General features: G+C 49.7%; 1 protein-coding gene across 1 annotated transcript in view; it reads left to right on the plus strand.

The window, feature by feature from the left end:
• Window positions 1-26,489, plus strand: part of ESPNL (espin like) — an 85,725-nt gene that overhangs the window by 22,640 nt on the left and 36,596 nt on the right. The window contains 1 exon segment of the mRNA XM_034781850.1: window positions 14,587-14,777. Within this exon segment, the coding sequence (XP_034637741.1) occupies window positions 14,587-14,777 (191 nt within the window).

Consider the following 26,489-nt stretch of genomic DNA (forward strand, 5'->3'; position numbering starts at 1 on the left):
TTCATGATGACAACAGCACCTCCTTTATCAGCCTCTTTGATGATAATGTCAGGGTGGTTTATGAGGCTGTGGATGGCATTGCGTTCTGCAGGACTTAGGTTATGAGGCAAGCAATGTTGTTTTTCACAATTTCTGCCTGTGCACGTCGGCGGAAGCATTCTAAGTATAGGTCCATACTGTCATTTCGACCCTCAGGAGGAGTCCATGTGGAGTTCTTCTTCCTGTGTTGTTGGTGGGAGGGTATCTGTGTATCAGTGCGCTGTTCAGTGTTATCTTGAAAGTATTCTTTGAGTCGGAGGCGGCGAAAGTAGGCTTCCAGATCACCACAGAACTGTATCATGTTCGTGGGGGTGCTGGGGCAAAAAGAGAGTCCCCGAGATAGGACAGACTCTTCTGCTGGGTTGAGTGTGTAGCTGGATAAATTGATGATATTGCTGGGTGAGTTAGGGGTACCCCTGTTGTGGACTCATGTGGCAGGTAGGATTTTAGACAGCTTACGGTCCTTGGGCAGACATGGGTGCTCCTGGCAGACCTCAGTGCTCCTGGCAGACCGCGCCTGGACATAAATGGGAGTGACTCCAGGTCATTCTCTTCTTTAAGTTTCATCTCATGGAGATTCAGTCCTGCCTGGAATATCATGTGAGCTTCTGCCTCAGGCTGCTCTCCCAGCTGGCAGCACCGCGAGGTCGCACCTACCCCAGTCTACCCCTTACTCCCATGGCTCATGAAGCCTGGACAGTAGCAAGGAGCAGTTCAACTATAGGCTGAGCAAGTGCATAATGGTGGTAGAATGTGAGTTTGGACGTTTAAAAGCTCTCTGGTGCTGTTTGCTGACTAGGCTGTTTGCGATTAGAAGAGCACAGCAAGGCATGCTGCGCATCACAGAGGCTTTGAAAACCAGTTTCATGACTGGCCAGGCTTCGGTGTGACAGTTGTATGTGTTTCTCCTTGATGCAAACCCACCCCCTTTGTTGATTTTAATTCCCTGTAAGCCAACCCTGTAAGCCATGTCGTTAGTCGCCCCCTCCCTCCGTGAGAACAACGGCACACAATTGTTTCGCGCCTTTTTTCTGCGCAGATGCCATACCACGGCAAGCACGCAGCCCGCTCAGCTCAGCCGCCACTGTTGTGTCCTGGGTGCTGCTGGCGGCAGACGGTGCAGTAGGACTGCAAACTGTCGTCATCGAACGACCACTTCCGCTGCCACTCTGCTCTCCTGCAGATGCCATACCATGGCAAGCATGGAGCCCGCTCAGATCACTGCGGCAGTTATGAGCACTGTAAATATCACGCGCATTATCCTGCAGTATATGCTGCACCAGAAACTTCAAAAGCAGGCAAGGAAGCGACGGCAGCGCGATGACGAGAGTGATGAGGACATGGACACAAACTTCTCTCAAAGCACGGGCCCATGGTGGTAATGGGGCAGGTTCATGCCGTGGAATGCCGATTCTGGGCCCAGAAAACAAGCACAGACTGGTGGGACCGCATAGTGTTGCAGATCTGTGATGGTTCCCAGTGGCTGCAAAAATTTCGCATGCGTAAGGGCACTTTCATGGAACTTTGACTTGCTTTCCCGTGCCCTGAAGCGCAAGAATACCAAGATGAGAGCAGCCCTCACAGTTCACAAGCAAGTGGCGATAGCCCTGTGGAAGCTTGCAACGCCAGACTGCTACCGGTCAGTCGGGAATCACTTTGGAGTGGGCAAATCTATTGTGGGGGCTGCTGTGATCCAAGCAGCCAATGCGATCACTGAGCTGCTGCTATCAAGGGTAGTGACTCTGGGAAATGTGCAGGTCATAGTGGACGGCTTTGCTGCAATGGGGTTCCCTATCAGGCTATCCCTGAGCCTTCATCAGTGGGCGGGGCATTCATACAGGCCAGGGCTTTATAAAGCAGCGCACAAGCGACCAGGGGCTGCTAACAGGGAGTTTTGCAAGGGAGTTCTCCAGGTGAAGGAGGAGCAATACAGCACCCTTTTGGGGTAAGTGACTGTCTGTAGTGTGTGTTTGTTTGTGTTTGAGGGTTACTTGCTGTGTGCTGAGCTTGTGTTTGTCAGTCTGTTTGTTTGTTTTGGTTGTTTGAAGGACCGTGTGCTGTGGCTGGCAGTTGGAAGGTTTGAAAGCTAGAAGCCTCTGGTAAGTGGCTGAGCCTTCATCAGTGGGCGGGGCATTCATACAGGCCAGGGCTTTATAAAGCAGCGCACAAGCGACCAGGGGCTGCTAACAGGGAGTTTCGCAAGGGAGTTTGGAAGGGGAGCAGGAAAGGGGCGAGGGTCCCTTGCCAGTTCCATCTGTTTTCTCTTGATTCCCCTTAATACCTATAAAGCAACTACATTCATAACTTTTTGCTTAAACAACCCTTTCAGCTGACAGGGGGCTGCAGACGGGAGTTTGACAGAGGGAGGCTTATGATGGTTAGGAAGACCCGCAACACCTGTGCCAGCACTGCTACTGTCTCCTCCACCTGTGCCTGTAGCCAGACAGAGTGCCTAAGCATGGATGCCTCTACCCAGATCCTGGTGTGGTTTTGCAAAGACTGTAACTTGCAATTTCCACTTACTGATATCCAGGCTGGGGGGACCATCCAATGTGAGAGGTGCCTGCTGGTGGAATCTCTCAGGCAGCAGGTGGGAGAGCTACAGGAGGAGGTGGCTAGGTTGAGGAGCATCCGTATCCACGAGCAATTCCTCGACAGTGTCCATGTGGAGACAGCTGAGGTAGCTGTCCCAGTACGCAGGACTGCTGATACACCACTGGTGGAGGAGGAGATGGCTCAGGGTGGACACTGGCAGCTGGTTACTTCTGGCAGCAGGCAGTGCTCCACCCTTGCTCCGAACCCTCCTGCCGTGGTTATAGGTAACCGTTATGCTCTTCTTGATACAGGAAAGAAGGAATCACTCCCTACAGTAAAGGAGGAGAAGCCTCGTACCCCTAAGGCTGGAAAGTCTGCTGCCACCACTGCGAATAGGAAACGTAGGGTAGTGGTGGTCGGAGACTCTCTGCTGAGGGGGACGGAGGCGCCCATCTGTCGCCCTGACATTTCATCTCGGGAGGTATGCTGCCTGCCGGGGGCCCGTATCCGAGACGTTACGGAGGCATTGTCGAGGATTATCCAGCCCTCTGACTACTACCCCATGCTACTCATCCATGTGGGCATAAATGATACTGCGCGGTGTGACACTGAGCAAATCAAGAGTGACTACAGGGCTCTGGGAGTACGGGTGAAGGAGTTTGGAGTGCAGGTGGTATTCTCTTCAATTCTTCCTGTCAAAGGTAGGGGCCCGGGCAGAGACAGATGCATCATGGAGGTGAATGCCTGGCTGCGAAGATGGTGTCGCCAGGAGGGCTTTGGCTTCCTAGACCAAGGGATGCTATTTGAGGAAGGACTGCTAGGCAGAGATGGTGTTCACCTTTCGAGGAGAGGAAAGACCTTATTCGGACACAGACTGGCTAACCTAGTGAGGAGGGCTTTAAACTAGGTTCGACGGGGACAGGTGAGCAAAGCCCACAGGTAAGTGGGGAACATGGAGACCTGGGAGATGGGTCAGAAATGAGAGGGAGTGTGGGCTATATTGGCAGAGAGAAAGGAGAGTCAGGACAAAACTGGGAGGAAAGATCAAACCAGTATCTTAAATGCCTATATACAAATGCGAGAAGTGTGGGGAATAAGCAGGAAGAACTGGAAGTGCTAATAAATAAATACAACTATGACATTGTTGGCATCACTGAAACTTGGTGGGATAATACACATGATTGGAATGTTGGTGTGGATGGGTACAGCTTGCTCAGGAAGGATAGACAGGGGAAAAAGGGAGGAGGTGTTGCCTTATATATTAAAAATGTACACACTTGGACTGAGGTAGAGATGGGCATAGGAGACGGAAGTGTTGAGAGTCTCTGGGTTAGGCTTAAAGGGGCAAAAAACAAGGGTGATGTCATGCTAGGAGTCTACTACAGGCCACCTAACCAGGTGGAAGAGGTGGATGAGGCTTTTTTCAAGCAACTAACAAAATCATCCAAAGCCCAAGATTTGGTGGTGATGGGGGACTTCAACTATCCGGATATATGTTGGGAAAATAACACAGCGGGGCACAGACTATCCAACAAATTCTTGGACTGCATTGGAGACAACTTTTTATTTCAGAAGGTTGAAAAAGCTACTTGGGGGGAAGCTGTTCTAGACTTGATTTTAACAAATAGGGAGGAACTCATTGAGAATGTGAAAGTAGAAGGCAGCCTGGGTGAAAGTGATCATGAAATCATAGAGTTTGCAATTCTAACAAAGGGTAGAAGGGAGAACAGCAAAATAGAGACAATGGATTTCAGGAAGGCAGATTTTGGGAAGCTCAGAGAGCTGATAGGTAAGGTCCCATGGGAATCAAGACTGAGGGGAAAAACAACTGAGGAGAGTTGGCAGTTTTTCAAAGGGACACTATTAAGGGCCCAAAAGCAAGCTATTCCGCTGGTTAGGAAAGATAGAAAATGTGGCAAAAGACCACCTTGGCTTAACCACGAGATCTTGCACAATCTAAAAAATAAAAAGGAGTCATATAAAAAATGGAAACTAGGACAGATTACAAAGGATGAATATAGGCAAACAACACAGGAATGCAGGGGTAAGATTAGAAAGGCAAAGGCACAAAATGAGCTCAAACTATCTACGGGAATAAAAGGAAACAAGAAGACTTTTTATCAATACATTAGAAGCAAGAGGAAGACCAAAGACAGGGTAGGCCCACTGCTTAGTGAAGAGGGAGAAACAGTAACAGGAAACTTGGAAATGGCAGAGATGCTTAATGACTTATTTGTTTCGGTCTTCACCGAGAAGTCTGAAGGAATGCCTAACATAGTGAATGTTAATGGGAAGGGGGTAGGTTTAGCGGATAAAATAAAAAAAGAACAAGTTAAAAATCACTTAGAAAAGTTAGATGCCTGCAAGTCACCCGGGCCTGATGAAATGCATCCTAGAATACTCAAGGAGCTAATAGAGGAGGTATCTGAGCCTCTAGCTATTATCTTTGGAAAGTCATGGGAGACGGGAGAGATTCCAGAAGACTGGAAAAGGGCAAATATAGTGCCCATCTATAAAAAGGGAAATAAAAACAACCCAGGTAACTACAGACCAGTTAGTTTAACTTCTGTGCCAGGGAAGATAATGGAGCAAGTAATTAAGGAAATCATCTGCAAACACTTGGAAGGTGGTAAGGTGATAGGGAACAGCCAGCATGGATTTGTAAAGAACAAATCATGTCAAACCAATCTGATAGCTTTCTTTGATAGGATAACGAGTCTTGTGGATAAGGGAGAAGCTGTGGATGTGGTATACCTAGACTTTAGTAAGGCATTTGATACAGTCTCGCATGATATTCTTATTGATAAACTAGGCAAATACAATTTAGATGGGGCTACTATAAGGTGGGTGCATAACTGGCTGGATAACCGTACTCAGAGAGTTGTTATTAATGGTTCCCAATCCTGCTGGAAAGGCATAACGAGTGGGGTACTGCAGGGGTCTGTTTTGGGACCGGCGCTGTTCAATATCTTCATCAACGACTTAGATATTGGTATAGAAAGTACGCTTATTAAGTTTGCGGATGATACCAAACTGGGAGGGATTGCAACTGCTTTGGAGGACAGGGTCATAATTCAAAATGATCTGGACAAATTGGAGAAATGGTCTGAGTTAAACAGGATGAAGTTTAACAAAGACAAATGCAAAGTGCTCCACTTAGGAAGGAAAAATCAGTTTCACACATACAGAATGGGAAGAGACTGTCTAGGAAGGAGTACGGCAGAAAGGGATCTAGGGGTTATAGTGGACCACAAGCTAAATATGAGTCAACAGTGTGATGCTGTTGCAAAAAAAGCAAACATGATTCTGGGATGTATTAACAGGTGTGTTGTGAGCAAGACACGAGAAGTCATTCTTCCGCTCTACTCTGCTCTGGTTAGGCCTCAGCTGGAGTATTGTGTCCCGTTCTGGGCACTGCATTTCAAGAAAGATGTGGAGAAATTGGAAAGGGTCCAGAGAAGAGCAACAAGAATGATTAAAGGTCTTAAGAACATGCCCTATGAAGGAAGGCTGAAAGAATTGGGTTTGTTTAGTTTGGAAAAGAGAAGACTGAGAGGGGACATGATAGCAGTTTTCAGGTATCTAAAAGGGTGTCATAAGGAGGAGGGAAAAAACTTGTTCATCTTAGCCTCTAAGGATAGAACAAGAAGCAATGGGCTTAAACTGCAGCAAGGGAGGTCTAGGTTGGACATTAGGAAAAAGTTCCTAACTGTCAGGGTGGTTAAACACTGGAATAAATTGCCTAGGGAGGTTGTGGAATCTCCATCTCTGGAGATATTTAAGAGTAGGTTAGATAAATGTCTATCAGGGATGGTCTAGACCGTATTTGGTCCTGCCATGCGGGCAGAGGACTGGACTCGATGACCTCTCGAGGTCCCTTCCAGTCCTAGAATCTATGAATCATCTCAGGCATTGGCACTCTCACTGAAGGACTGTCTGGATATGTGGACTCCCTACTCAGACCCTACGCCACCAGCACTCCCAGCTATCTCCGTGACACCACTGATTTCATGAGAAAACCAGAATGCATTGGTGACCTCCCAGAAAACACCATCCTAGCCACCATGGATGTAGAGGCTCTCTACACAAACATCCCACACACAGATGGAATACAAGCTGTCAGGAACAGTATCCCTGATGATGACACAGCACAACTTGTTGCTGAGCTCTGTGACTTTATCCTCACGCACAATTATTTCAAATTTGGTGACAATGTATACCTCCAGACCAGTGGCACCGCTATGGGCACCCGCATGGCTCCACAATATGTCAACATTTTTATGGCTGACCTGGAACAACGCTTCCTCAGCTCTCGTCCATTCATGCCCCTTCTCTACCTATGCTACATTGATGACATCTTCATCATCTGGACCCATGGGAAGGAGACCCTGGAAGAATTCCACCATGATTTCAACAGCTTCCACCCCACCATCAACCCCAGCCTGGACCAATCTACACAGGAGGACCACTTCCTAGACACCAGTACAAATAAGCGATGGCCACGTTAACACCAGCCTATACCAAAAACCCATCGACCGCTATGCCTACCTTCATGCCTCCAGCTTCCACCCCGGACACACCACACGATCCATTGTCTACAGCCAAGCGCTGAGGTACAACCACATCTGCTCCAACCCCTCAGACAGAGACCAACACCTACAAGATCTTCACCAAGCATTATCAAAACTACGATACCCACACAAGAAAATAGAGAAACAAATCAACAGAGCCAGACGTGTACCCAGAAGCCTCCTGCTACAAGACAGGCCCAAAAAAGAACTAACAGAACTCCACTGGCCATCACCTACAGTCCTCAGCTTAAACGTCTCCAACGCATCATCAGTGATCTACAACCCATCCTGGACAATGATCCCTCACTTTCACAGACCTTGGGAGGCAGGCCAGTCCTCGCCCACAGACAACCCGCCAACCTTAAGCATATTCTCACCAGCAACTACGCACCGCACCATAACAACTCTAACTCAGGAACCAACCCATGCAACAGACCTCGATGCCAACTCTGCCCACATATCTACACCAGCAACACCATCGCAGGACCTAACCGGATCAGCTACAACATCACCGGCTCATTCACCTGCACGTCCACCAATGTTATATATGCCATCATATGCCAGCAATGCCCCTCTGCTATGTACATTGGCCAAACTGGACAGTCACTACGCAAGAGGATAAATGGACACAAGTCAGATATCAGGAATGGCAATATACAAAAACCTGTAGGAGAACACTTCAACCTCCCTGGCCACACAATAGCAGATGTAAAGGTAGCCATCTTACAGCAAAAAAACTTCAGGACCAGACTTCAAAGAGGAACTGCTGAGCTCCAGTTCATTTGCAAATTTGACACCATCAGATCAGGATTAAACAAAGACTGTGAATAGCTATCCAACTACAGAAGCAATTTCTCCTCCCTTGGTGTTCACACCTCAACTGCTATCAGAGCACCTCACCCTCCCTGATGTGGTGTGCTGTCTACCGGGCACAAAGATACGGGATGTGGACCTGCGGTTGAAAAGGATACTAAAAGGAGCAGGTAAGAACCCCTTGATAATCCTTCATGTAGGAACGAATGACACGGCTAGGTTCTCGTTAGAGAGAATCAAGGTAGATTATGCCAGGCTGGGGAAGACGCTCAAGGAAATCGAGGCTCAGATCATCTTTAGTGGGATTCTGCCTGTTCCTAGAGAAGGGCAGCAAAGGACTGACAGGATTGTGAGGATAAATAGTTGGCTAAGGGAGTGGTGCTATAAGGAGGGCTTTGGGATGTATGGCCACTGGGAGGCTTTTGGGGACAGACAACTGTTCTCACGGGATGGACTTCACCTGAGTAGGGAAGGAAATAGACTTCTGGGAGGGAGGCTGGCTCATCTCATCAAAAGAGCTTTAAACTAGGAAGTTGGGGGAGACGGTTGGGAGATGTACAGTTAATCTCCACGCCAGATTCCAACATTGAAAAGGTGAGTGATGAGATAAGAAGAGATATAGCTGGGGGGATGGGATTGGACATAAGAAGGAGAGGGGGGATGAACAGTAAGGGGTCCATAACAAATTGCATAACTAATGGGAGACAGGCTAAACGGCATACATTAGGATGTTTATACACCAATGCGAGAAGCCTAGGTAACAAAATGGAGGAATTGGAGCTCCTGGTCCGAGAAATGAAACTGGATATCGAAGGAATAACTGAAACGTGGTGGAATGGTAGTCATGACTGGAGTACAGGTATGGAAGGGTATGTGCTGTTTCGGAAAGATAGGAACAAAGGTAAAGGTGTGGGGGGGGTGGCATTGTATGTCAATAATGAGGTAAGCTGTAAAGAAATAATAACTGATGAAATGGATAAGACAGAGTCCGTCTGGGCAATACTCACACTGGGTAAAAGAACTACTAGAGCCTCCCCTGGGATAGTGCTTGGGGTGTGCTATAGACCGCCGGGATCTACCCAGGATATGGATAAAGAACTATTTAATTAGGGTTACCATTCTTCTGGATTCCCCTGGACATGTTCGGCTTTTTTCAGTTAAAAATAGCGTCCAGGGGGAATTTGTCAATGTCCGGACTTCCCCCACCCCCCATGCAGAGCATGCGGGGCTTACAGGGCAGCCGGCCGGATGGTGCCACTCGCACTGGCTCCGGCAGCCAGAGCCCTTCCTTCACTTCCCCCCTCCTCTCCCCTGCAACTTGACACCACTCCCCTCCTCTCCCTCCCTCCCCCCGCCCTGCATTCACAGATCGACGGCGGTCGCCTCGGCCTCCAGCAGTCTGGAGCTCCGACCCTGCTCCCGTCCCCTGCTGCCGAGCGCGCTGCTCTGCAGCACAGTAAGGGGGCCGGGGGTCAGAGAAGCGGCAGGGAGGTTCTGCGGGGGGTAGTCAAGAGACAGGGAGCAGGGTTGGATGGGTCAGGAGTGCAGGGGGGGAGTCAGGGGACAGGTAGGGGGTAGAGTCCTAGGAAGCCAGTTAGGATGTGGAGAAGGTCTCAGGAGGGGGCAGTCAGGGGACAAGGAGCAGGGAGGCTTAGGTAGGGGGTGGAGTCCTGGGGGGCAGTTAGGGGTAGGGGTCCCAGGAGGGGGCAGTCAGGGGACAAGGCGTGGGGGGGGAGGGTTGGGGGTTCTGAGGGGGCAGGAAGTGGGAGGGAGTGGAAGGGGCAGGGGCGGGGCTAGGGCAGGACAGGGGCAGGGCTAGGGCGGGGTTCCTCCCGTCCTCTTTTTTGATTGTTGAAATATGGTAACCCTAATTTAATGTGTTTAGGGAAGTAAATACTAATAGGAACTGTGTAATTATGGGGGACTTTAACTTCCCAGATATAGATTGGGGAACAAATGCTAGTAGCAATAATAGAGCTCAGATGTTCCTAGATGTGCTTGCTGATCAATTCCTTCATCAAGTAGTAGCTGAACCGACGAGGGGGGAGGCCGTTTTGGATTTGGTTTTGGTGAGTAGTGAGGACCTCGTTGAGGAAATGGTTGTGGGGGACAACCTTGGCTCGAGTGATCATGAGCTAATTCGATTTAAACTAAATGGAAGGATTAACAGAATTAAATCGAAGACTAGGGTTTACAATTTTAAAAAGGCTAATTTTAATAAATTAAGAGGACTGGTAAGGGAAGTGGATTGGGCAAACATATTAATGGATCTAAAGGCAGAAGATGCCTGGGATTATTTTAAATTAAAGCTGCAGGAGCTGTTGGAGGCCTGTATCCCAAAAAAGGGAAAACAGTTAGTAAGCAATAGATTTAGACCGAGCTGGATGAGCGACCGTCTCAAATGGGCGATTAGGAAAAAACAGAAAGCGTGCAAAGAGTGGAAGAGGGGAGGGATCAGTAAGGAAACTTACCTTATTGAGGTCAGAGCATGTAGAGATGGAGTGAGAAAGGCCAAAAGCCGTGTAGAGTTGGACCTTGCGAGGGGAATTAAAACCAATAGTAAGAGGTTTTATAGCCATATAAATAGGAAGAAAGCAAAGAAAGAAGAAGTGGGACCGCTGAAGACTATAGCTGGAGTGGAGATTAAGGATAATCTAGGCATGGCACAATATCTAAACGAATATTTTGCATCGGTGTTCAATGAGGCCAATGAAGGGATTAGGAATATTGGCAGCGTGACAGAAGGGGATACAGGAGAGGGGATTACCATATCTGAGGTAGAAACCAAACTTGAACACCTTAATGGGACTAAGTCGGGCGGACCGGATGATCTTCATCCAAGAATATTGAAGGAACTGGCGCGAGAAATAGCAGGCCCCTTAGCGATAATTTTTAATGAATCTTTAAACTCGGGGGTGGTACCGTTGGACTGGAGAATAGCTAATGTGGTTCCTATTTTCAAGAAAGGGAAAAAAAGTGACCCGGGTAACTACAGGGCTGTCAGTTTAACATCTGTAGTGTGCAAGGTCCTGGAGAAAATTCTGAAGGAGAAAGTAGTTAAGGACCTTGAGGTGGACCTAATATACCTCGATTTCAGTAAAGCGTTTGATACTGTACCACACGAGCAATTATTGGTTAAATTGGAAAAGATGGGGATCGATATGAAAATCCAGAGGTGGATAAGGAACTGGTTAATGGGGAGACTGCAGCGGGTCGTATTGAAAGGTGAACTGTCAGGTTGGAGGGAGGTCACCAGTGGAGTTCCTCAAGGTTCAGTTTTGGGACCGATTTTATTTAATCTATTTATTACTGACCTCGGAACCAATTGTAGGAGTGGGTTGATAAAGTTTGCGGATGACACAAAGTTGGGAGGTATTGCCAATTCGGAGGAGGATCGGGATATTCTGCAGGGAGACTTGAATGACCTTGTAAATTGGAGTAACAGAAATAGGATGAAATTTAATAGTGAAAAGTGTAAGGTGATGCATTTAGGGATGACTAACAAGAATTTTAGTTACAAGCTGGGGACGCATCAGTTAGAAGTAACGGAGGAGGAGAAAGACCTCAGAGTCCTTGTAGACGGCAGGATGACTATGAGTCGACAATGTGACGTGGCGGTGAAAAAAGCCAATGCGGTCTTGGGATGCATTAGGAGAGGTATATCTAGTAGGGATAAGGAGGTGCTGCTTCCGTTATACAAGGCACTGGTGAGACCTCATTTGGAGTACTGTGTGCAGTTCTGGTCTCCCATGTTTAAAAAAGATGAACTCAAACTGGAACGGGTACAGAGAAGGGCCACTAGGATGATCAGAGGAATGGAAAACCTGTCGTATGAAAGGAGACTCAAGGAGCTTGGGTTGTTTAGCCTAACCAAACGAAGGCTGAGGGGGGATATGATTGCTCTCTTTAAATATATCAGAGGAATAAATACCAGGGAGGGAGAGGAATTATTTCAGCTCAGTACTAATGTGGACACGAGAACGAATGGATATAAACTGGCCGTGGGGAAGTTTAGGCTTGAAATTAGACGAAGGTTTCTGACTGTCAGAGGGGTGAAATATTGGAACAGCCTTCCGAGGGAAACGGTGGGGGCGAAAGACCTGTCTGGTTTTAAGATTAAGCTAGATAAGTTTATGGAGGGATGGTTTAATGGGATAACATGATTTTAGTCAAATGAACAGCGTGCCATCGCGGGTAAATAGTATCAATGGCCAATAAGGGTCTGGCTGGAGAATCTTGCCTATATGCTCGGGCTTCTACTGATTGCCATATTTGGGGTCGGGAAGGAATTTTCCTCCAGGGTAGATTGGCAGAGGCCCTGGAGGGTTTTCGCCTTCCTCCGCAGCATGGGGCAGGGGTCACTAGCTGGAGGATTCTCTGCTACTTGAAGTCTCTAAACCACAGGATTTGGGGACTTCAACAGCAGAGTCAAGGGAAAGGGGTTGGGACGGCTTTGTGGCCTGCATCATGCGGGAGGTCAGACTAGATGATCATAATGGTCCCTTCTGACCTTAAAGTCTATGAGTCTATGAGTCTATGAACTAACCTCGTTATCTCCATACTGATTTATACCTGCCTCTGGAAATTTCCATTACTTGCATCTGAAGAAGTGAGGTTCTTACCCACGAAAGCTTATGCTCCCAATACTTCTTTTAGTCTTAAAGGTGCCACAGGCCCCTCTGTTGCTTTTTTCATGTCTGCCCAGGCGCCCCCGACTGACCTCACCAAGATCGGCCAGGAGCACCCAGGAGACAATGACGACAGCTAGCAGTCATACTGCACCATCTGCTGCCGCGAAGGCAAGGAGCTGCTGCTGTGTAGCAATGCAGCACCACGTCTGCCAGCAGCACCCAGGAGACGTACGGTGACTGTGAGCTGAGCGGGCTCCATGCTTGCCGTGGTATGCCGTCTGCACGGGTAACCCAAGAAAAAAGGCAAGAAATGATTGTTTGCCGTTGCTTTCAGGGAGGGAGGGAAGGAGGGAGGGGGGCCTGATGACATGTACCCAAAACCACCCGTGACAATGTTTTTGCCCCATCAGGCATTGGGAGCTCAACCCAGCATTCCAATGGGCAGAGGAGACTGCGGGAACTGTGGGATAGCTACCCACAGTGCAAGGTTCCAAAAGTCGACGCTAGCCTCAGTACTGTGGACGCACTCCGCCGACTTAATGCGCTAAGTGGGGACACACACAATCGACTGTATCAAATCGATTTCTAAAAAATCAACTTCTATAAAATCGACCTAATTTCACAGTGTAGACATACCCTCAGAGAATCCCCTTGGCTCACCTTTGTGTCTGAGCAGGAATTAATGTCAAGAACAACCAGGTACTTACCTGTTAAGTCCACCAGCTGGGTGATAAGTATCAGTTTGCCATGGTGCAAACCTAGATGACAAATTGGGTAATTCAGGATCATTGTTTTGCAGCCAATATATTTCTCTGTTTTCTCTTTCTCTTTGTGCATACAGAACTGAGGAAGAAGAGGCAGAAGGAAAGGCTTCTAGGTGGATTCTAGCATAAAGCTAGTATCTTATGACACACTATGTGGACAAATAGCATTCTTCCTGAGAAACAGCTGCATCAGAACTAAAGATAGGCCTAAGCCATGAGGAAAATCCATGCTAAAAATGTTGGGCTTACTTGTATCTCTAGGACAGGGGTCGGCAACCTTTCCGAAGCGATGTGCCAAGTCTTCATTTATTCACTCTAATTTAAGGTTTCACGTGCCAGTAATACATTTTAACGTTTTTAGGTCTCTTTCTATAAGTCTATAATATATAACTAAATTATTGTTGTATGTAAAGTAAATAAGATTTTAAAGTGTTTAAGAAGCTTCATTTAAAATTAAATTAAAATGCAGAGCCCCCAGGACTGGTGGCCAGGACCCGGGCAGAGTGAGTGCCACTGAAAATCAGCTCATGTGCCACCTTCGGCACGCATGCCAGAGGTTGCCTACCCCTGCTCTAGGTCATGGTAAAGGGCAGTGCATGGCTTCCCCATCCCAAGAGCATCCCCGGGAAGGGGTTGTGGCTGAGGAAGCCACAGCCTCCTATCCTGTTCTCACCTTGTTCCAGGGAGATAGTTGTTTGCTCTTGGCTGCCAACAGCAAATTACTGCCCCATCCTGACTCAGCATTGCTGGCTGGTGTGTTGTGGAGAAATAACTAAGGTTCATTCTCCACCAGTCTGTCCTTTGGAGGTAGGTAGGTGTGCAGTTCTCCTCACTCCTGTACATCCAGACCCAAGGTCTGAGTAGCCTGTGCAGGGGTTTGGGAGTTCTTACTTGCCTGTATGCCCCTGCACAGGTGCAGTCCCAGTCACAGCCAGTCCTTTGTGACCACAGGACACTCCTGACCAAGGTCTGCATTGTACTTGATACTCACAAGCTGCCCCACCCCAGAGGAAGCGGGAGAGGGATTTTGTTTCAGGGACGCACAATGCTCCCATAGCTCCCTGCTAGGCTGGAGGGTGTGCAGGCTGCCCCAGTGCCTCAGGAGCAGTCCCTCAATTCCCCAGCATGTCAGGCAGATAGAGTGAATCATGGCCCTGCCTCCTGTCAGCCCCTCTGAGGCAATAGGTATGTCCCAGCCGAGCCCCTGGAGTTCTGCTCTCCCTCTCTCTGCAGGAGCAGGGTGCCTCGGGGTCCTCTCTATTGCACTTGGCTGCTTGTTTTGGCCATGCAGAGGCTGTGCAGTGGTTGCTGCAGGCAGGCTATGATGCAGCCATGGAGATGCACAAAGGAGCAGTGTCAGCACACTATGCAGCAACCAAGGAGGACCTGACCTGCCTCAAGCTGCTGTTCGCTGCAGACCTAAGGTAAGAAGAAACCCAGTATACTGTGCAACACAGAGCTCTCTGCACACAGCAGTTCTGAAGTCAGGCATTTCCTGCTTCCCCTACCTACAGGGACAGCTGGGGACTCCCCTGTCATCTGGGATCCCCCAATGGCATAAAGTCAGCATAGCTCACTCCATATTATCCCCTCCACCTCCCCTGATAAGGGGTCTTCCAGATTGCGCCAGAGGCAAGGCTAAGATAGGAGGGAGTGTGGCTGAAACATGTTGTGTTCTGACAATTCTGAATGGGCAGAAGGGTTCCTAGGAGATTGTTCCAGCCAGCGTAAGTTAGAGCCGCTGAGAGGCTTCCACCTGTTCCCTTGTACTGTTCCACTCCTGGCACATGTCCTGGCTTCTTGGCAGTGAGGTTTCCACAGGATTTTTCCAGCCTAAACTTTCCTTTTTTTAATTTCATCTCATCATGTCTGTTTCTAACCTGGAGGTCACAAGGGGCTTTCTAGCCAGCAGGAAGGCAGGAAAAGGTGATCAATAAGGGTCAGAGGATCAATAGCAATGCAAAGAAGGAAAAAGATGCACCAGCCACTATGGAGAGGGACAGGCTGTTTGAGATCCTCCATGGGAAGGTGGAGCTTGTGTTGAATTCCATAGCCTACCTTTGGCCCCCCAGTCCTTGCGTGGGGTGCTGGGAGCAGGCAGGTAGTGGTTTACGTTGGCTTCCTGCAAGGAGACCAGTCAAGGGACAGTAGCAGAGGTCCCAGCCCATCTCCTCAGCACCCTCGCTCCCGCTTTCCTCCTCCTGACTTGTTGAACTCTGTGCTGCTATGGTCTCTGAAGTGTCCATGGTGGTCTTCGGAGTGGAGGTGGGGTCGCCCCCAAGTATCGCGTCCAGCTCTTTGTAGAAACAGCAGGTCGTGGGAGCAGCAGTTTGCCTCCCACGCTTTGTGGTAGGCATTCCGCAGCTCCTTCACTTTAAGCACTGTATCCCGGTCATGGCCCCTTTCCATCATGGCCCCTGATATCTGCCCATAGGTATTGTAATTCCTACAGCTGGAGCGCAGCTGGTACTGGACTGCTTCCTCTCCCCAAACACTGATGAGGTCCAGCACCTCACCATTGCTTCATACTGGGGATCGCCTGGCATGTGGAGGCATGGTTACCTGGAAAGATGCACTGAGATCACTCCACGCCTTGCTGAGCAAACAGGAAGGGGAATTTCAAAATTCCCAGAGAATGTAAAGGGCAGGTCTGGCGGTTGGTCACCTGAGGGCAGGGCAGTAGAGTTCAAAGTGATGACCAGGGTGGTTAGCACAGGCATTGTGAGACACTTCTGGAGGCCGATCAGAGCGCATTAATAGACCAGGGCGTCCACACTGGCACCGTGGCGCTCCAGCCAGGGCGCAGCAAACTTTATGCTTCTTGTGGAAGTGGATTACCAGGAGCGCTCCAGACGTCAAGTCCAGGTGCTCTATGTGCCTTGCCAGTGTGGACATCTCAGAAGTTAGGGTGCCTGGGGCTGATTTAATGCGCTCTAACTTGCAAGTGTAGACAAGGCCTAAGATAGGACAGAACATGCCCAAGTGTGTCAGTGGTGTGGGGTTACCTTGGTGTCTTGTTACCAAGCAGCTACATGTTACAAGTGTTTGTGCTGTCCGTGAATATGAAATCCCCCCGCCCTTCTCCCCTTTCCCCTGCAGAGGTGTGCAAGCTCACAGTGCCCTGACACCTCCCAGCAGAGTTCTGTACAGGGTTCTCCCCTGGGGACCCTGCTGCACTCTGCTTCGCACCAAGAGGTTGGCATTCACCTGGGAACCTGGGTCCAGAATCCACCTAGGAAAGGATTGCTGTTGAGGCAAAGGGGCTTATAATGAATTACATATTCCTGGAGCCCTGGACACCAATCACAATTCAATACAAAAGGTTTCACTAACAGAACATTAAGGCTGTGGACTCAGTCACTGAGGAATTAGGCCATGAGCCTGTCTGAGTTCTGGGAGAGGATTTGGATTGCATTTTATTTCGTCTGACCCTTCTCCCATCTACACTGGAGCGGAGAAGGCGTAAGAGCTCAGACACCAAACATCCCAGCTAGCACTGACTCCAGCAATGAATTTCACAGCCTTGAAGCCCTATCAGGCAGCGAGGGCATGATCCAAAGCTCACAGAAGTCCCTAGGAGTCTTTCCATTGATTTCAATGGGCTGTGGATCAGGCTACTCGAAAGCATGGCTGTGTTGATGCACTTGGTGGCCTCTTGATACCCGAGGCAGTTGCTAATGGCTTACGCTCTGTCAGCACCATGCTCATCAGTCCAATGGGTTCCAATCTATCTGATAATTTTCCCAGGGATTAGATTTCCAATTACCAAGGGGCAGCCACTTCAACCTTCACCCCTGTAACAATTCCCTTCAGGAGCCCTCGGTCTCCTGTTCCACACAGCATCTACCCTGGACCTTCACTCCCGATAGCCACCAGCACTTAAGCTGTTAAGTGTGCTTCCCCGTGGACAGAGCAGAGCGGATACAGGACTGGCAGGTGATGGCAAGGGTCAGCTCAGCCCTGCAGTTAGGGAGGTCAGAGGTAGGGCTGTGAGATGATGGCTGGGGGGATTTGGACATAGAATGAGAGATAGATGAGAGAGGGATGGCAGTGGTGAGATGCCAGAGGTGTGCTGTGTAGGAGTGAAGTTAGACCTGCAGTAGATATCCTTTTCCCGTCAGATGAGGAGAAGTACAGTACCCAGGTCTATAGTCCCAAGAAAATCATTGCAAGTCTGCCATCTGCTGGCACCAATATAATTTATACTCCCCATAGATACCAATATTGTGAGCAAAACCATTAGGTGAGATTTAAAAAAAAAAAAAAAAAAAAAAGCCTAAGGGGGCTCAATCCTCAAATTCCATTGGAATTCATGGACAGTGACACCAAGAGAGAGCATGGGCCAGTGTTTGGGGCACTAGCCTAGGATTTGGGAGAACCTGGATTTGATTCCCTGCTCTGCCAGGCAGTCTGTGGCAAGTCACTCAGCCTCTCTGTGCCTCAGTTCCCCACCTGTATAATGGGAAAACAGCCCTGCTCTGCCTCACAGGGGTGTTGTGAGGACCAGTGAGTGCATTAAAAAAGATTGGGAGGCCCTCAGATACTATAGGAATGAGGGCTAGATATGGGCCTAAGAGCGCCTTTAGAAATCCCAGCCATTTTCCATCTCTCATGCTCTGGTCGTAGTGAGCTCTCTCCTTCCATACATTTATCGTTTTGTCTACAACAAAAATAAGGCCTTTCTGAATACGTCCAGTTTTAAGGCTCTAGGGGCTAAGCGATGGCCCTGGGCAATGATGCTTGTAATGTTTCCCATAGGTCTGAGTGCCCCTGCATCTCACCTATTCCCCATCCATTAAAGGGGAACAGCACTGGAGTGGCCTCCCCATTGTCCCATCCCTCCCACATACGGGTCTGCCAAAAGTTGCCTCAGGGAGCTGCTCAGAGGGGGTGATAGACTAGGCTGCCTGAGTGGCCAGAAAGCTCCAGCGAACCTGCTCAGGGTTTGGAGGTTTTAAAAGACCACAATAGCAGGTGAGTTTTCCTTGGTGTTGCAGGGCAAGTACACCCCATCCCTTTTTGGGGCGGGGCAACGGTGCCACGATTAAGTCCTCCTGCCTGCCCTTAGCCTCAGGGCAGTACAGCCCAATGGCTAGAGCAGGGGTCTCAAACTCAAATAACCACGAGGGCTAGTGTGAGGGGGATGGGGTTGGGGGGGTGCCCATGAGGTACCCCTTCCCAAAAGTCCACATCCCAACTCCGCCCCCTCCCTGCCCCCAGAGGGGGCAGGAGGGGTGTGGCAGGGGCTCAGAGCAGGGAGTTGAGGTGCAGGGTGCGACAGAGGGCTCAGGGCAGGGAGTTGGGGTGTGGGGTGCAGGAGGGGTGAGGGGTGCGGCAGGCGGTTGGGGTGCAGGGTGCAGCAGGGAGCTCAGGGCAGGGGGTTAGGGTTTGGGGTGCAGGAGGGGTGAGGGGGGCGGCAGGGGGGCAGGGTGCAGCAGAGGGCTCAGGGCAGGGAGTTGGGGTGCAGGGTGCAGGAGGGAGTGCGGGGTGTGGCAGAGGGTTGGGGTACAGGCAGGGGCTCAGGGCAGGGAGTTGGGGTGCGGCAGACAAGGGGCTCAGGGCAGGGAGTTGGGGTGCAGCAAGGGGTTGGGGGTGCAGGCAGGGGGCTCAGGGCAGGGGGTTGGGGTGCAGAAGGGGTGTGGGATGCAGCAGGGGGCTCAGAGGATTCAGGGGGCCTGGGGCAAAGCAATTTCGGGGGCCCCTTCCATAAAAAAAGTTGCAATACTATAGTAACATGTATTTGGAAATGTAAAAAATAACTAGTGAAATACATTCAAAAATTAATTCATAATAATTTGAAAATACACTAAATACATTATTTAAAAACATTAAATGCTTTAATGGTATGTATACATTTGCAATTACATAATGGGCTGTTGCTGGGTGATGGTGATGGTTGGTGCCAATGAGCTGTTGCTGCCTGGGGGTGGTGCTGCTGTTGCCCAGGGCTGGGTGGGGAGCTGGGCTCTGGGTTGGGGGGTGCACGGCTCAGAGGGGCTGGGCTCAGAGCTGGGGGTCAGGGCTGTGGGGGTAATGGGGTCGGGGGGCACCCGACTCAGAGGGGCTGGGCTCAGAGCTGGGGGTCTGGACTGTGGGGGTAATGGGGTCGGGGGGTGCCCGGCTCAGAGGGGTTGGGCTCGGAGCTGGGGGTCAGGGCTGTGGAGGATGGGGTCGGGGTGCCCGGCTCAGAGGGGTTGGGCTTGGAGTTGGGGTTCAGGGCTGTGGGGGATGGGACCCGGGGGGGTGCCCGGCTCAGAAGGGCTGGGCTCAGAGCTGGGAGGTCAGGGCTGTGGAGGATGGGGTCGGGGGTGCCCAGCTCAGAGGGGTTGGGCTTGGAGCTGGGGTTCAGGGCTGTGGGGGATGGGATCCGGGGGGTTGCCCGGCTCAGAGGGGCTGGGCTCAGAGATGGGGGTCAGGGCTGTGGGAGGATGGGGTCAGCGGGTGCCCGGCCTCGGCCCCTTACCATGCTGCTTACTCCCTCTCCCGGACAGCGCTGCAGCAGCGTGGTGTCTCCAGCGGGGTCTGAGTTCCCGCCGGTCGGCCGCAGTTTGCAACCCCGCCCCCTTACTAGGTGAGACGCCGGGGGATGGGGGGAGACGGAGGCGGAGGGAGCCTCCGACATACTCGTGGGGGCCCCTGCGGGGACCAGGGCAAATTGCCCCACTTGCCCCCCCCCCGGACGTCCCTGGTGGGATGCAGCAGGGGTCTCAGGGCAGGGGGTTGGGGTGTAGAAGGGATTTGGGATGCAGCAGGGGGCTCAGGGAAGGGAGTTGGGCTGTAGGATGTGGCAGGGGGCTCAGGGCAGGGAGCTGGGGGGCGGGGTGCAGGAGGGCTTCGGGCTCTGGCCCGGAGCCGCTTACCTAAAGCGGTTCCGGGGTTGCAGCGGCGCACACCATGGCCAGGGCAGGCTGCCTGCCTGCCCTGGCCCCAGCCCTGCGCCACTCCGCAAAGCAGCTGGAACCATGTCCCTTCAGCCCCAGAGGGAGCGGGACACAGGGCTCCACGTACTGCTTTCCGCTCCTCCGGGTACCTCCCCCGAAGCTCCCACTGGCCGCGTTTTCCCGTTCCCGGCCAATGGGAGCTGCGGGCGGGGGGCGGTGCCTGTAAACCAGGGAAACACACGGACCCCTCTGCTCTCCCCCTCTCCCCCCGGCCGCAGGGACATGATGCCAGCTGCTTCAGGGAGTGGCGCGGGGCTTGAGGGAGACAATCCCGCGGGTGTAGTTTGCCCACCCCTGGCCTGGAGGAAGGCCAGGGGGGTGCGCAGGCCGCTTAGCGGCCTGCAGGAAATAGCCCCGCAAGCCCCATGTTTGAGACCCCTGAGCTAAAGTCAATGTGTTTGCCCTTGTCGTCAGGGAAGTATGGCCTAATAACCAGAGTCTATACATAGAATCATAGAATATCAGGGTTGGAAAGAACCTCAGGAGGTCATCTACTCCAACCCCCTGCTCAAAGCAGGGAGGCAAGAAGCCCGGGGGAACAGCTGGGCTCCCGGTTGGGAGCTGCATGGAGCTGAGAGCCCTGGCTCTCAGGCCTCTCTCTCCTCCCCCCCTCCCCACCACCCTTTTTCAGTCAGCAGAAGTGCTCCTGGTGAGGACACGCACCACTGACAGAAGGAGGGTCGTGTGGGTATCAGTCACCACAGTAATTACTGCGGTGGCTGTAAGTCAACTTAACCTAGGTCGAGTTAAGATTGTAGTTTAGACAGGCCCATAAGTCTGAGGCTACTGCTCTAACCCTGAGCTCTCCTTTCCCTCTAATGTACCTCCTGGCCCTATCTGCTATGTATTATTATTGTTACCAAGAGCTAGAACAATGCTAACCAATCAGATTCCATGTCAGCAGTTTATCTGCTGACATCCAGTTCTGGAGCGCGCCAAACATCATGGGTTCCTGGCCTCCAGAGGCTCCGAGGCACTACCACCATACAAACAAGTAACAGTACCGACTACTTATACACCACTGCTCATCAGTAGTTCTTACAAAGCATTTTACAGTATATTGTGCAGCTAGAGAAACTAAGGCATACAGCTGCAATGTAACTTGTCCCAGGTCATCCAGCAGGCCAGGGGTGAAGCTAGGAACAGAGCCCAGATCTGTGAGTCCTACTTGGGTGATCTATCCACTAGGCAATGCTGCTCGGTTAAATACATAATAATATCAAAATGTATTGACAAAGAGGGTATTTGATAGCCTTCAACTACCTGAAGGGGGGTTCCAAAGAGGTTGGCGCTAAGCTCTTCAAAGTGGTGGCATATGACAGAACAAGGAGCAATGGTCTCAAGTTGAGTGGGGGAGGTCTAGGTTGGATAATAGGAAAAACTATATCACTAGGAGGGTGGTGAAATACTGGAATGGGTTACCTAGGGAGGTGGTGGAATCTCCATCCCTAGAGGTTTTTAAGGCCCGGCTTGACAAAGCCCTGGCTGGGATGATTTAGTTGGTCCTGCTTTGAGCAGGGGGTTGGACTAGATGACCTCCTGAGGTCTCGTCCAACCCTAATCTATGATTCTATGAAGAGGTAAATTTTGGCCTCATATTCACCTTAGTCATTATTTACCTTCTGGATCGAGATACTATCAAAAGTGCTAAATACTGGAATCTGATTCTGTTGCCTCCCCTCCCCACCCCACACACACACCTTGTTATTTGAAATATAATTTTAGATAGCTCTGTAGATAGCTCTTTTTGGTCCTTGGAAACATGGTCCAAAATAACCCTGGCTACGGGATAATACTGCTGCACCACTAAAAGGAAGCAGAAAGCTGATAAGGCCAGGAATGCATTAGCCAAAGATGTTTTCCCCATCCCTCCATGCCCCCACTTGCTGTTTTCATGGGGTTTATTTAATATTTTACACAGTGGTTAAATGAACTGTGTCAGCAGTCAGTAGCTTGATGCTACTGCAAGGGAAGAGGATAGAGGTGTCAAAATGGAGAGCCCCATTGATTTCCATCTCCTCTCTAACCTTTAGATACTGCTTGTACCATGTGCAGTACCATGATGGGGAGCACCGAGTTGTCATGAATGGGACCCAGGCTTCAGGAGGATGCAGCATGACCCTCCCCAAGAGGGTCCATCTCTGAGAGCCAGCATCAGCCCGTATTTAACCCACCACCTGTTCTTCTTGCACAGGCAACTTTCACCGACATTGGCCTCGCCACACAGGATGCCAAGGGAGGCACTGCACTGCACTGCACTGCAGCCAGAAGCGGCCATACTGTCATTCTGGACAGACTTCTCCTAATAGAGATTGAGATAGTGAAGGACCACTGGGGAGGAACGCCCTGCACGATGCTGTTTAGAATGGGCAGCTGGAGGTAAGATATGGGGTTAGGGAACAAGAGGGCTTGCTTAGAGACCATCCAAACTCCTGGGCTGTTAGGGACCCAGGGGAAGGAGGGGTGTGTGTGGCGGGGGGTTACTTTGTTCTGAAACTTTTTTCCTTTCTGGAAATAGATGAGTAATGCACTCCCAAGTATCCTGGGGCTTCCCTGATTTTCAGGGCGTCTCCCTGGCCTGTCTAGACTGGAGGTGGTGGCCCTGCCATAACTTGAGTGAACTGATTGCCAATTAACAGGTGTTAACTAACATGATGTCAACACTGATCTAGACATTCCACAAAGCATTCCAGGACATAAACATTCAGGATCTGAGTTAGTTAACATGTGTTAATTGGCAAGCAGCTAACTCTCTAGTTACAGTAGGACCAAAAAGGCTAGTCTAGACAAGGCCTCTGAACAGAAAGAGTCACCATTCTTTTTATTTTTTCTTATGCATATTTCTCAAGTGTCTTACTAAAAAAAACTCCCAATGTCCAAACTTCCTAAAGGATTTAAAGGGGACAGTTGGGATTTTATCACGGGGGGAACAGAAATTGGGCCTTTTCTGAGACCCCAAAATCTTGAGTCTCTGAAATAAATCCAGTGAGAGGACAGTTGTGCTCTCGTAATGAGAGGACAAGGGGAACGGGGTAAATCTGTCAAGTGAAATTTGGATTAAGTAAGGTTAGCTTGGAACATTAAGAAAGTTTAATACAAGTATTGGAGATGATGTAAAACGAGAGGCAGCCTAAGGAAGTGAAAAGCAGCATTGCTGGCCCAGGCATTCAAAAATCAAGTCAGGCTCCAAAAAATGAGTGACGTAATAACTCACGAGATTTAAAGTATGTATTTGCCTTCAAGTCTTTGAACCTTTGAACCACAAGGGCAAGAAATTAACGTTTAAAAAAATGGAAGCTGGGAGTTTCACATAATCACATGATTCCGGGAGCTGAGGCTTTAAGAAGAAAAAGCCCAAATATCACAAGACGTGCTAAAAACACAAGAGTTGGCAATGCTGGGAAATGGGGACAAGAGAACAAAAACACAAATACAGTTGCTTCATGTGCTAGAGGCAGGAGAGCTCACCAGGGGGAAAAAATGTTAAAAAAAAAAAAAAGCTGCAGGCTGTCTGAGTGGCTAGAGTGCTCAGCTGCCATATTTCTGTCTCCTCACTGTGACTTCTGGGCAGCAGCTTGGGGTGTGGCATTGCCTGCACTCAGCACCTCCTGTTGTTCTACGGCAACACGTCTGGCCTGGCTTTCGCAAGAAGAGTGTTGATAGGCCCTTGAGGAAGCCATTGCAGTAGTCCTCATCTTGTCACAAGACACTGAGATTTGCAGTATGTTAAAGGCTGCTGTAACAATTTTTGCACAGTGATACTGTGTGACCTATTTGTCTGGTCAGAGAAATGCACAGCAGTGGCAACCCTACCTGCTCAGTCCTGAACTAGAAGGATAGCAACAATGACTTAGGGTCTGAAGGTAAATCTAGGAAGAGACTCAAGGCTCGGAGAAGGGCCTGGGGAACCTAGAGGGGCAGGTGTAAGAAGGCAACACCAAACACCTCCATCTGTGACTCATTTCAGGGATTTTGTGCATCACACATATCCCCGTGGCATTCCTGAGTGTTCCTTCAGGGCAGCAAGGGAGTGTTACAATAAAGGGAATGTCTGGGTGAAATCACTGATCAGAGTGCCCAGTTCATGCCTGAGTCTTGTTCTTGTCCTGCGTTTCGAGAGCTGTAACAGCTCGGGCTGGCTTCTTGCTGAATCCCAATAAATAGGAGTGGCCTGGTCAGCACTTGAGCTGATATTTTTGAAGGCAGACCCTGTGGAAGATGCAGTATGCCCCCTGGTGGCCACCATTGTTTATTCCAATTGAAGGGATCAGGTTGACTTAACAGAACTAAGCAGAGGGCACTGGCAGAAATGTGTTTCGAGTCCCTCCTAGGTTCTGGGCACTATATACATCTATGATGTTGTTATTTATCTGTTTGCAGTGCTGTCAGACTTTGATTTCCCACCGAATAAACCCAAGTCTCTGGGATGGGGATGGCTGCACTGTGAGGGACCTAGTGGAATACAATGGACATAGGCAGTGTGCTCGGTACCTGCAGGATATGGAGAAGCTGGTAATAAACGATCTTTCATCACTATCACAAACTCACAAGGAGTTTGCATTCCTTCTGGGTCACTGGAAATGGGGAAGGGGTGTGTGTGATCCAGACAGGTGCCCTGCAACCTTACTGTATGACTTCTTTAGGAGCATCAGATGCTCTGACAAGGGCAGGGATAAACACAAACTAAACAGTTGCTAACCTCGTCTCTCAGGAAGGGAACAACATTACAGCAGGGACCATGTCACTGAGTCTTTGAACACTGTTCAGTCAGGGTGACAGGGTGGGGTGACAGCGTTGGGCCTGGGGACAGGGGAGGGTGGCTGCAGAGACCCAGGGGGATGAGGGGTGCATAAACAGGGGCAGACATGCCTGACTGAATGGGAGAGGCTTGGGGTCAGCCAGGATCTGCATGGGGGAGGATTCCTAACACCCTAACAATCCCCTCCCCAAAGAAAAACTGCCCACCGACACCCAACACCCTCCAGGTTCACTCCTAGGGTCTTTCCCTCTCCCTCAGCTCTTCTGTTAACCCTGACTCCCACAAGCCTGTGCACTGCTTTTCACAGGTACAGGAAATACAGTTCTGTATTGTAATTTAAATGAATTACACAAAGTTCTGTATTAATATGCCTCGTAAGGAATCTATTTGTCAAAAAAATTTTTACCAGAACCTTTTTATTTTGTTGGTCTGTATTGTTACGGACATACTTGCTGGCAGATATTTTGAAATAAATTACCAAAATAATTGATACTGGTATGATTATATTGTGTTATTTTGACAAATAAAATATGCAAAATTTTGCAGAATTTTCAAATATTGTTAATTTTTTTGGTACAGAATTCCCCCAGGAGTAAGAGCTGCTCAGATTGTGGGACACCCACAGGGTTAGGTTTTCAGACTCCCTGAATGCTGCAAAAAGACGAGGAGGACGGCCTCTATGCCTATGGCACAATTGGAGTGAAACCTCAGAGTGACTTGTCCACTACATAGGCTTGTCCTTTGCACTTCATTGTGTCCAACCTGCAGGATTTTCAATGACATTTTCATTATTTTTCATATTATTTACAAATCTCCAAAGAAAATTAACTCAAATAATATCATGGGCTCAAGTGATCCATTTGGGTCTAAGGTAATCATAGAATATCTGGATTGGAAGGGACCTCAGGAGGTTATCTAGTCTAACCTACTGCTCAAAGCAGGACCAATCCCCAGACAGATTTTACCCCAGTTCCCTAAATGGCCCCCACAAGGATTGAACTCACAACCCTGGGTTTAGCAGGCCACTGCTCAAACCACTGAGCTATCCCTCTCCCCAAAATTAATGGAGATATCCTATCTCCTAGAACTGGAGATCATCACTGAGTCTAGGGCTCATCCTCAAACCCAGCACACAGTCCATGTGCCAGCATCAGAGGGGAACCAGTTTTAGAAGCAATCACCGTCTATGGAATTCTGCTCACAGAAGGGTCTGGGAGTCTTCCCCTGTGGCCATTAATGAGTAAAATTGTGCATTTTAGTAAGTAGATTTTAACCTGCACATGAAGCTGATATTGGAGTTAAACTTGGAGTTTCTATGTTGATCAATTTCTGAATAATGACTCTTTTTTTTAAAGGAACCATAAAGGGCAGGGGGTGGGGGAGGAATGACCCTTCGTGGTCTTGTTTAAATTATGCCTTTTTGAATTAAATTCTGC

Source organism: Trachemys scripta, chromosome 9 (genome assembly GCF_013100865.1).
Source record: "Trachemys scripta elegans isolate TJP31775 chromosome 9, CAS_Tse_1.0, whole genome shotgun sequence".
Lineage (NCBI taxonomy): Eukaryota > Metazoa > Chordata > Testudines > Emydidae > Trachemys > Trachemys scripta.